This window comes from Heterodontus francisci, chromosome 14 (genome assembly GCF_036365525.1).
Source record: "Heterodontus francisci isolate sHetFra1 chromosome 14, sHetFra1.hap1, whole genome shotgun sequence".
In the NCBI taxonomy this organism is placed as follows: domain Eukaryota; kingdom Metazoa; phylum Chordata; class Chondrichthyes; order Heterodontiformes; family Heterodontidae; genus Heterodontus; species Heterodontus francisci.
This window is the reverse complement of record NC_090384.1, coordinates 53,502,995-53,515,669: the sequence shown is the minus strand read 5'-3', so window position 1 is coordinate 53,515,669 and position 12,675 is coordinate 53,502,995. Positions and strand designations below refer to the sequence as shown.

General features: G+C 43.7%; 1 protein-coding gene across 1 annotated transcript; it reads left to right on the top strand.

The window, feature by feature from the left end:
• The first annotated feature begins 1,147 nt into the window (after positions 1-1,147).
• Positions 1,148-2,924, top strand: myod1 (myogenic differentiation 1). Its single transcript, XM_068046865.1, has 3 exons — positions 1,148-1,657; positions 2,099-2,174; positions 2,683-2,924. Exons 1-3 carry the CDS (start codon positions 1,148-1,150, stop codon positions 2,922-2,924), a joined length of 828 nt encoding a protein of 275 aa, XP_067902966.1.
• Positions 2,925-12,675: the final 9,751 nt, after the last annotated feature.

Genomic DNA, 12,675 nt, shown 5'->3' with positions numbered 1-12,675 from the left:
ACCCCGGGATTGTCGTTCTATCTTCATAGCAAAAGCCTTCTTATGCTTTCCCGTTATCTATCGGGAATATTTAAAAAGGTGAAAAAATCACCTTGCTTCTTAATTTTTCTATATATCTGGTTATAAATTGGGTTTTCAAAAAACATCGCCAATTCTCCACGCGTCTACAAACTTCATTTTATAATTAAAGTGTAAATACCTAAATTTAATTTAATAATTTGATATTCTCATTCTGCAGGATTAAAAGACGCAGACTTTTAAAATATGATCACAATCTTGGAGTTTTAGGAGTAGTATCTAAACTAATGAAAATGCCAGTCTCCGCCTTATTGGATGTGTCGAGTATTTTACAACAGTGAATTCGCTACGGTTATCTGGTGAAATACAAATCGGACAATGTAACCACAAACTATTTTCCTCGATATCGACCATTTCACTTCGAAGAAACTCGTTACATAGAAGTTGCCCTGTTCAGTAAATTCGTTTGAATGTAATAGTTCTTGTTGAAACACCTCTGAGTTCCTGTTACACTGAACAGGGATAATTTCGTTTACATCATTAACGAAAACATTCGAAAGTCTTTTTTATTCCCTCATTTTAAAACTGTTTGAGCAAAATAATCCTGTTTAAAATCCTGTTAGAAACAGAAAGAGTTAGAACTTAATTTTTCAACAATATTTTAAAAACAGCTGCACGCAAGTGATTAAGAAAGTCACATTTAATAAAGCCTCAAGAAAATTGCACTTGTCATCGTGCAGGAGAGGAAAGGGCAACCTCTCGCTCAGAGGCTTTCTGTCTAATAGTCTGAAATGTGAAAGGTGAAACTGAGCCAGCCGCCGAGACCCTCGGCCAATGACAAGCGGGACAGCCCCGGACCCTGAATAACGCAGCGGCCTCCCAAAGCCATCCGATTGGTTGCTGGAAGAGTTTGGGCGTTGGGAGGATTTTGCTCTGCAGCCCACAGAGTTTGGAATAAATAGGGCAAAACTTTCACCGGACTGAGCACAGGTAACGAGCGGTACGAGAGATACAACCAAAGACAACAAAACCAAAACATTAAAAAAAGAGGAAACGAAGAGGGAAAAAGGAAAGATCCTTTTTTAAAAAAAAGTTTATTCGGATCCTGTCGTTTCCATATCGTCCCAGCATGGAGATAACGGACACTTCTCTCTGCTCCTTCTCGTCTGCTGATGACTTCTACGATGATCCCTGCTTCTCTACTTCAGACATCCACTTTTTCGAGGATCTAGATCCCAGGTTAGTCCACGTTGGGCTGCTCAAAGCCGACCAGCTGCCGACCGAGGACGAGCACATCCGAGCCCCCAGTGGACACCATCAAGCCGGCCGCTGCTTGCTTTGGGCTTGCAAAGCTTGCAAGAGGAAAACGACCAACGCCGACCGCAGGAAAGCGGCCACCATGAGAGAAAGGAGGCGCCTCAGCAAAGTGAACGAGGCGTTTGAAACGCTCAAGAGGTGCACATCCACCAACCCGAACCAGAGGCTGCCCAAAGTGGAGATTCTGAGGAACGCCATCAGGTACATCGAGAGCTTGCAGGCCCTCCTGAGAGAGCAGGACGAGAACTACTTCTCGGTCATGGATCAATACAGTGTCGACTCAGATGCCTCCAGCCCACGATCCAATTGCTCGGATGGGATGGTAAGAAACTTGTCAAAGATATGTGCAGATATCAATATTGTAGCAGATTTAAAACGTAGAGAAAGGAGCAGGATTAAACCAGTTGGTTGTTTTTGCATTTGAACGATTGATTTCGTTCGACTAAAGTGTGTTGAAGATAATATTTACCATCATGTAGATAGACGATATGAAAGTAAAGATGTAAAAGTTATTCAAACTCTTTGTATCTTTAGTGCATGTGGAAGGGGTTTAGATAATTTGTTGGGTGGCGGATTTCCAGACTGCTTTGTCTGGATTTAAAACCAAATGCAAGAATGGTTTATCCACCATTTAGTTCCCATCTTATTTGAGCCGTTTTAAATCTCTCAGCTCCTCGTCACACGCACAAAAAAATCACTAGCTGGCCACATGAGTTCAGGGCAGTGTGACTGACCCTCTCTGGTTTTCATGTTGACTTTGCAGTTGGATTGCAGCGGCCCCACGTGCACCAGGAGACGCAGTAACTACGACAACACCTACTTCTCGGAAACGCCAAACGGTGAGTGAATGTTTACGAGATGGTGGAAGAGCGAAAATCAAAACAACTCACACTCGCAAAGAGCGCAGCGGGATCCCATCCTGGGAAAGAAGCTGCCTGAAGCATACAGTGATCAATACAGCCAAATGTTCACTGCAGATCTTTCCAACAAACCAAAGTGAATCGAGTTGTACTTCAGAATATTACATAAGTGGAGAAAAATAAGCAAAGCTGTCTCAATTTGAGACAGATCTGGTCAGGAACGAACACATTGATGGTTGATTTTCATTGACATAGATCCCCAATTTCATTTATATTCTTGACCTATATGATGCAGAGGTGCCTAGAGTCATACTCATTTTTCAGATATATTTTGGTCTTCCCTTTATCGGTTGAAAAGCTGTCAGTGGTTAATTCCATTTGCTATTTACTAAATTACTTGCATGTTCCTATTGCGCTTTGTCACGTCGAAAGCTATTGAGTTACTTCTAGCTGTTGACATTTACTTTATCATGTTCATCATGTTTAGATTCGAGAACTGGTAAAAGTTCTGTTATTTCAAGCCTGGACTGTCTCTCCAACATCGTCGAAAGGATTTCCACGGACCGACCGACGTGTCCTGTGATGATAGTCCCAGACGGGACTATGGGGAGTCCCTCGTCTCCCCGGGAAGGAGCCACCTTGAACGACCCCACAGCCATCATCCCATCGCCGGACAACTGCACCCGCACCGAGATTCCGACTGACAACCCCATCTACCAAGTGTTATAACGGCTGAGTGAAGATAAGCGCCCCCCGTCTGTACACTGATGGTAAGGATTGAACCCAACAGAAGAGAAGCCGGCACTAATTAGAGAGAATGGTTCATAACCAAAGAGGCTAGTTCATCCAACAGAGCATACTGACAACGCTGTGATCCGGAACCCCAATCACATGTACTAAAATTTAACCAAACACACATTTTAATACTTCTCTGCATTTAGGAACAAAAATGTTTCTTTTTCTATATTTCTCCTTCTTGAAATGCATCCCAAGAAAAAAAAATCAAAAAATACAAACCATAATGTGGACCACTTTTTGTAAAGCTTTGTGTATACTTGTAAATAAGAGTTGCTTTTTGCCAATCCATTGAAATATTTAATGTCGCTTGTTTATAGAAATGCTTGGTTTGATGTGCCAAACTAAATTTATATATTTATATATATTATCAGTGTGAATGCCAAGATTGTTTCAAGAAATACGAAATAAAAAAGGTATTTATAAAAAAAAATCCCCTTTTTTCTGCACTGATCCTAATAAACCTGTCAGTGACTGTTTACAGTAGAAAGGCAATCAGGATCTTAACTGCGAGTATTTTTTTATATAAATCTGCATGGAAAAAGAGTGGTCTATTGACAATATTCTGCCACAGGAGTGAGAGCGTTGTGAGTTCGATCCCGCCCCCACTTCAAGGGATTAGAACATCTAAAATAGACTGGTTCGTCAGTGCAATACCCAGACGGGCCCTGCACTGTCGGAGGTGCTGTCTGATATTTCAAACATTTGCCTCTTTAAAGTGGATAAAAGATCCGATGGAATTTCCATGGTGTCCTGGTCCACATGTAACCTTCAAATCAACACATCCCAAAACACATCAACTGGTCCTTTCTTTAATTTGTCTGCAACATTGCTCCTCAAAAAACAATTCATTGGCTCTAACGTCCTGTGGACTTGCGAGGAGGCAGAAGTGAAAATGGTTTCTATTCTTGCAAGTGGCGGTGGCCATTGATGTCGTTTTAAAATGATAAGGACAGAGGCCACTCTGATCCATAGGGAAGCAGAATAAATCAATGAAAAAAAAAGCTTATGTCCAATGTTCGTATTCCTAAAACACTCAAGTTAAAAATATAATAAACATGGAATATATTACCAGATGCTACATTTGTTTTCTACACGTTGTATAATAAAACTTGCATTATATCATATACCAATCACAATCGGTCGGAAATGTAAATGAAAGCCTTCAGTTTAAATCTCCATTCCCACATATGAGAAAACTCCAGGGCCCCAGATCAGCAGCAGGAATTCATCAAGTCCAAGGCCGCTGAAATACAGAATGGACTGGGTGTTGGAATGTGATCCTCTAAACATTGCTAACGATCCCAAAATAATGGAATATGGTTATTGGTCATTCTAAGCTATGGGCCTCCGTTATGTCCAATTTATTTCGTCCAATCAGTATTGCAAAGACCAGGGGTATAAACATGCCAAGTGTCAGTAAACCTTGCCCAGGGTAAAGACAAGATTTCATTGGGAAAAACAGGTGGAATAAGGTTTCGACCAAATTAAAATGTAGTCCGAAATTTCGATAAAAGTCCGGAGTGAAGGAATATATGGAAAAGAATGAGAATTTCATTATGTGCTTTGACCCACTTGAACATGTACCGACTTTGAATGCCTTGCTGAATAACCAAACCATGTGATCAATGATTCAGATAAAAGCAAAATACTGAGGATGCTGGAAATCTGAAATAAAAACAAGAAATGCTGGAACCACTCAGCAGGTCTGGCAGCATCTGTGAAAAGAGAAGCAGAGTTAACGTTTAGGGTCAGTGACCCTTCTTCGGAACTGACAAATATTAGAAAAGTCACAGGTTATAAGCAAGTGAGGTGAGGGTGGGGCAAGAGATAACAAAGGAGGTCTAGATTGGACCAGGCCACATAGCTGACCAAAAGGTCACGGAGCAAAGGCAAACAATATGTTAACGGTGTGTTGAAAGACAAAGCATTAGTACAGATTAGGTGTTAATACACTGAATATTGAACAGCTGCAAGTGCAAACCTGAAAAACAACAGTGGGTAAGCAAACTGAACAAACTAAGATGAAATGAAATAAATGCAAAAAAAAGATTGTAAAAAATGTAAAAAAAGAATGTAAAAAAAAGGAAGAAAAAATAACTAAAAATGAAAGTAAAATGGGGGGCTGTCATGCTCTGAAATTATTGAACTCAATGTTCAGTCCGGCAGGCTGTAGTGTGCCTAATCGGGTAGATGAGATGCTGTTCCTCGAGCTTGCGTTGATGTTCACTGGAACACTGCAGCAATCCCAGGACAGAGATGTGAGCATGAGAGCAGGGGGGAGTGTTGAAATGGCAAGCAACCGGAAGCTCAGGGTCCTGCTTGCGGACTGAGCGGAGATGTTCCACAAAGTGGTCACTCAGTCTGTGCTTGGTCTCCCCAATGTAGAGGAGACCACACTGTGAGCAGCGAATACAGTATACTACATTGAAAGAATTACAAGTAAATCGCTGCAATGATTCAGTTCAGTCATGACTGCAAAAGGTGGCACACAATGGGCTGGATTTTGTAGTCGCGCCACTGACTGCGGCGGCGGTTGTGCAAAATGTCGGCAGTCCCACATGTGATGTTCACGGCGGTGCTGCCGCAATTACATGGCAGCCTGCCACTTACCATAATGAAGTGAACGGCGTCAGCTGATGTTGAATCAGGTACTGGTGCCAGCTTTAAAAGGCTACCAGCCCTGCATTTACTCTCCTTGCATTCAAGACCAGTTTGTTGCAGAAACACTACTTCAGTATGGCATCAGTTTGCATCTCAGCAAACATCCCCCTGGGCATCATTACTAACATGGCAGATGTAAGAGCAAGGGTGGAGCCATGGTTCAGTGATGGCTGTCTGCTGATTCTACTCCAGGCTGCTAGGGAAAGGTGGCAGGTCCTCTTCCCCTGTGATGGCAAGAAGAGGTCCTCCCGCCTGACCAAACAAACTTGGATGGAAACCGCAGAAGAGGTTAGGAGCTGTGGGGTCACCCGTCGTAACTGGATCCAGTGCAGGAAGAGGGTCAATGACCTCCTACACTCAGCCAAGGTAAGTTTCGTGGTCGCACATAGCTTGTTGCGATTTGCTTCCCACAAGCATAAAGACGCACGGATAGCACAGTCACTCTAAAGATAGGAGGGTCATATCGTAATGATAGCAGATGACTGACTACAAGTGAGACCAGTCTCCCTTGAGATACGGAAAAACTGTTCCCATTGGTGGAGGAATCGAGAACAAGAGGGCACAGATTTAAGGTAATTGGCAAAAGAAGCAATAGCACCATGAAGAAAAATATTTTCACACAGTGAGTGGTTAGGATCTGGAATGCATTGCCTGAGAGTGTGGTGTAGGCAGATTCAATCAAGGCCTTCAAGAGGGAGCTGGATTGTTATCTGAAAACGAAGGAAGTGTAGAGCTATGAGGAGAGGGCGGGGGAGTGGCAGGAGGAACATTGCACTTTTGGAGAGCCAACGCAGACATGATGGGCTGAATGGCCTCCTTCTGTGCTGTAACAGTTCTGTGATTCTGTGATTCTGTTTCTATCTTAGCCCACTTTAGATCCATAACAGCTAGAGTCAGTATGAGAGCAGCGACATCCTTGAGGTGCAGAAGAGGGGCCCCATGTTAGCATTGATATGCTGTAGAGACTTTTGGAATTTAACAGTAATTGCATCCTTGATCTTTCAGGAGAAGAGGGCCCATGACAGCAGGGAGGCGGCCAGGACCGGTGGCGGGGTGCCCGAACTGTGGCCTCTGTCTCAGGCTGAAAAGGAGACACTGGAGTTAGCCAGGAGCCAAGGAGGACATGTCGTATTGGACACTGAGCTCGGGGTCCCAGTTGAAGAGAGTGATTATTGACAAACACAGAATGAACCGAAATTACATTTTAAGTAGAAACGCAATGCTGTCATCATTGCAAATTGTGTACCATCACACCTAAATATCTGTTCTTCACATTGTATCTTGCTGGGTGGTGCTCGCAAATACTTGCAGACACCAAAGAAACAAGAACAACTTCTGAGGACGAGCAACACTTAGAGGATGCATTGTCCCATGACACTCCTGCACCTTCCACCAGCGCAGATACTGTCACCTCGGTGGGTAGCCGATTGGCATTAGGTTCAAGGTCACAAGCTAGTGAGAGCAGCACACATGTGCCTGAGCAGCTGGCTGAGGCTGAGACAGCCGAGGTCACTGACAGTCGGAGGACTGTGGGTGGCCAGGCCCATGCTGAGCCCCAGGCTGATGATGAGCCTCTGGTGTTGCTGGGAGAGGTAAGGCAACATCTGGCAGAGATGCCAGAGGCCATGCGCAGCCATGAGCAGATGATGGAGTCCATCCATGCCATGACTGCTGACTTGTCCCTGGCATGTGGGCGCAAGGCTTCACGCATGGAGATGTTGACGGCCCTCATGGAGAGCCACATTCCACAGATGCGCCAAGACCTGCAAACCCTCGCCTTGGTCATGACTTCATATCAGCAGTGGCAGGGCGAGAGAAGGACCAGGAGCCATCATGACCATCAGAGTACCATTTGAGTTGCCTGCACTGGATCCGCGACAAAAACAACCTATACAGTTTCCCAGTTCTGCCCCCACTAACCCCCATCCCCCAAAGAGTGTATCCACTTGCAGAGTTCCAAACTCCCCTCACATCCAACGGTATCCACTTGTACAGATCATCCCTTCACCACAAGTGTATATACTTACAGAGTTCACCCCTTCCCCACAACAGTATATACTTGCAGAATTCTTCCCTTCTCACACCCCCCAACAGTGTACAGTTGCAGAGTTCCCCCCCCCGCCCCTTCCTACCTCCCCCAACAGTACACACCTGCAGAGTTCCAATCTCCCCTCACATCTGCAGATTAACCTTAGTGGCAATGGCTGGTTAAAACAAATCCATAGGATAACAAGGCATATCAAACCTAACCTTTGGAAGCACCAAGGACTCTTGCCTCGGTGGTGCAGCTTTTCAAAGACGGAAAAGTGAAGGCACGTGAGTGCCGCGCGTCATGCAGAAGTTTGCAAATGGCTGGTAGAAACACGGTGAATTACATTCTAATTAATGCAAAAAGGTATTTAACATATTTAAAGCATATCCCGTCGCAGAACTTTACTACTTCCGAGAAAATCAGAAATGGCATTACGGTGTCAGGTTCCATGGTGGACAAATCTGCACCAATTCTCAGGCCCCGCCCTACCATAGAATCAGCATGCAAACTGAGTACAAAATCCAACCCAAGGACTCTGCTGTCCATCTCCACATCACTGCAGAGAATACTTAACCCATTTAACACTGAGGAACCTTTATTCAAACAAATACACAAGCAATCCTAAGTAATCGATTTGATGCTAATTTACGAAGCAGTTCTTGTAATGAGTTTTTTTATTCTTTCATGGGATGTGGGCATCGCTGGCTAGGCCAGCATTTATTGTACATGTCTAATTGCCCTCGAGAAGGTGGTGAGCTGCCTTCTTGAACTACTGCAGTCCATGTGAGGTAGGTACACCCACAGTGCTGTTAGGAAGGGAGTTCCAAATTTTTAACCGAGCGACAGTGAAGGAACGGCAATATATTTCACATATTTGGAAGGTGCTGTCAAAGCAGCCTTGGTGCTTTGCTGCAGTGCATCTTGTAGATGGTACACACTGCTGCCACTGTGCGTCGGTGGTGGAGGGAGTGAATGTTTGTGGATGGAGTGCCAATCAAGCAGACTGCTTTGTCCTGTCGAGTTTCTTGAGTGTTGTTGGAGCTGCACCCATCCAGGCAAGTGGAGAGTATTCCATCACATTCCTGACTTGTGCTTTGTAGATGGTGGACAGGCTTTGGGGAGTCAGGAGGTGAGTTACTCGCCACAGGACTTCTAGCTTCTGACCTACTCTTATAGCCACGGTGTTTATATGGCTACTCCAGTTCAGTTTCAGGTCAAGGGTAACCCCCAGGATGTTGATAGTGGGAGATTCAGTGATTGGAATGCCATTGAATGTCAAGGGGCGATGGTTAGATTCTCTCTTGTTGAAGATAGTCATTGCCTGGCATTTGTGTGGCGCGAATCTTACTTGCCACTTATCAGCCCAAGTCTGGATATTGTCCAGGTCTTGTTGCATTTCTACATGGACTGCTTCAGTATCTGAGGAATCGTGAATGGTGCTGAACATTGTGCAATCATCCGCGAACATCCCCACTTCTGACCTTATGATTGAAGGAATGTTATTGATGAAGTAGCTGAAGATGGTTGGGCCTTGGACACTACCCTGAGGAACTCCTGCAGAGATGTGCTGGAACTGAGATGATTGACCTCCAACAAACACAACCATCTTCCTTGTGCTAGGTATGACTGCAACCAGTGGAGAGTTTTCCCCCGATTCCATTAACTCCAGTTTTGCTGGGGCTCCTTGATGCCAGACTGGGTCAAATGCTGACTTGCTGTCAAGAGCAGTCACTGTCACCTCACCTCTTCAGTTCTGCTCTTTTGTCCATGTTTGATCCAAGGCTGTAATGAAGTCAGGAGCTGAGTGGCCCTGGCGGAACCCAAACTGAGCATCACGGAGCAGGTTATTGCTAAGTAAGTGCCGCTTGATAGAACTGTCAACAACACCTTCCATCACTTTACTGATGATCGAAAGTAGACTGATTTGGACGGTAATTGGCCAGGTTGGATTTGTCCTGCTTTTTGTGTACAGGACATACCTGGGAAATTTTCCACCTTGCCGGGTAGATGCCAGTGTTGTAGCTGTACTGGAACAGCTTGGCTAGGGGCGCAGAAAGTTCTGGAGCACATCTCTTCATTACCACTGCCAGAATGTTGTCAGGGCCCATAGCCTTTGCAGTATCCAGTGCCTTCAGTCGTTTCCTGATATTAATTGGCTGAAGACTGACATCTGTGATGCTGCGGACTTCAGGAGGAGGCCATGATGGATCATTCAGTTCTTTCATTGTTGTTTGTAGTGGGATAGACTCGGGTATCGAGCCAAATAGGTGAGGTCTGCTGGTGAATTTTGTGCATGTAATATTTTTATTTTAGCAAAAGTGAACAATTTTTAAATCTCATACAGCGCAGCCTTTTGTGAATGACATTAGCACAGACCGGCTGAAATACCCAAAGAGTTCAAACCTCAGCACCAGTGGATGGTGGATCTTTACGGCAAGTTTTATTCAACGTTACTTAACTCTACTACAAAAGCAAAATACTGTGGATGCTGGAGTATTTCCAGCATTTTCTGTTTTTGTTATTTAACTCTAGTTGCCCTACAGTTCTGTGTAATGATGTCACTTTGAGAACATGCTTTAAACATTTCTTTGAAACAAATCCCATTTTACTGATTTTGTGCAAACTTCCCTGTTTTGAAAACTGCCTCAGTCATTTCATAGGTGGGGTGACACAGGACGCATTTTGAAATCTTACAAATCAAGTATCAGACCTCAATAATTTATTCATATTGGAAGAGATACATTGCCGCTGACTACATCTGGTTGGAAGGCTTTTCTAACAAATTCTTCACACTGATATTACATTCACATTGTTTCTTTCCCAATCTCCTCCCTCTTGCTAAGGTAGGTTTCAATAGTGCCAACTAGCCACAGCTACAATGCTCAAGGGACCATTCTTCATGTGGGATGTTGAACAAAGTGGTAGGCAACAGAGAATTACATAGAATATAGTGAACAGAACAGGCATTCAGCCCAACCAGTCCATGCTGATGTTTATGCTTTATTGGAGCCTCCTTCCATCCTTTTTCATCTAACTCATATCAGCATACCCCTCTAATCCTTTGTCCCTCACATGCTTATCTAGCCTTCCCTTCAATGTATCTATACTATTTCCTCAACTTGTAGTAGTGAGTTCCACATTCTCATCACTCTCTGGGTCAGGAAGTTTCATCTGAATTCCCTATTTGATTTCTTGGTAATAATCTTATATTGATGGCCTCTAGTTTTACTCTTCCCAACAAGTTGAAACTCTCCCTTTGTGCCTACTCTATCAAAACCTTTCATAGTTTTAAAAACCTTCATTAGGTCAACCCCTGGCTTTCTCTTTTCAAGAAAAGAAACCCAACTGTTCATCCTTCCCTGAAAGGTATAACCTTACATTTCTGATATCATTCTTGTAAATCTTTTTTTTACCCTTTCCTGTGCCTCTATATCTTTTTTAAAATAATATGGTGACCAGAATTGTACATAGTACTCCTGCTATTCATTTGTAGATCTTTACAATTCTAACACATTCAATGAAATGCTTGAAGACTACTCAGGTTCTCATAACATACCCATATATGCTCTCTTTTCACCTGGAGATCCAACAAACTGGACCCTGGCTATTTTTCTCCTTCCCACAATAATAATTGTTAGCTTAGTTAAGATCAGGCAATTTAATAGAGAATGGGAATTAACTCCAGGGTGAAATTCCACAGTTTTTCCATCATCTGCCATAACTTAGGAAGAAGGTCAAATGGTTGCAACATAAAAGGTTAGTGTGCAAAATTAAAGCACATGGGATTGGGGTTAATATACTGGCATGGATTGAGAATTGGTTGACAGACAGGAAACAGAGAGTAGGAATAAACGGGTCTTTTTCCAGGTGGCAGACAGTGACTAGTGGGGTACCGCAGGCATCAGTGCTTGGGCCCTAGCTATTCACAATATATATTAATGACTTGGGTGAGGGAACTATATGTAACATTTCCAAGTTTGCAGATGACACAAAGCTGGGGGGAATGTGAGCTATGAGGAGGATGCAAAGAGGCTGCAATGTGATTTGGACAAGTTGGGTGAGTGGGTAAATGCATGGCAGATGCAGTATAATGTGGACAAATGTGAGGTTATCCACTTTGGTTGTAAAAACAGAAAGGCAGATTATCTGAATGGTGATAGATTGGGAAAGGGGGAGGTGCAACGAGACCTGGGTGTCCTTGTACACCAGTCGCTGAAAGCAAGCATTCAGGTGCTGCAAATAGTTAGGAAGGCAAATAGTATGTTGGCCTTCAATGCAAGAGGATTTGAGTAGAAGAGCAAGGGTGTCTTACTGCATTTATACAGGGCCTTGGTGAGACCACATCTGGAGTATTGTGTGAATTTTAATCTCCTTATCTGAGGAAAGATGTTCTTGCCATGGAGGGAGTGCAAAGAAGATTTACTAGGCTGATTCCTGGGATGGCAGGTTTGACATATGAGGAGAGATTGGGTTGACGAAGCCTATATTCACTAGAGTTTAGAAGAATGAGAAGGGATCTCATAGAAACCTATAACATTCTAATAGGATTAGACAGGCTAGATGCAGGGAGGATGTTCCAGATGGCTGTTCCAGAGACAGGAGTCACAGTCTCAGGATACAGGATATGCCATTTAGAACCGAGATGAGGAGAAATTTCTTCACTCAGAGGGTGGTGAACCTCTGGAATTCTCTACCGCAGAAGGCAGTGGAGGCCAAGTCATTAAATATATTCAAGAAGGAGATAGATATATTTCTTAATGCCAAAGGGATCAAGGGATATTGGGAGAAAGCGGGAACAGGTGCTGAATTAGACGATCAGCATGATCTTTTTTGAATGGCGGAGAAAGCCTGAAGGGCCAAATGGCCCACTCCTGTTCCTGTTTTCTATGTTTCTATGTTGTTTCTGCTGTTCCTGCAGATTTTCTGGGGGATAACCAAGCAAAGTCCATGTAATCTCACCTCTACATATTTTAACTAGAACAGGCTTCA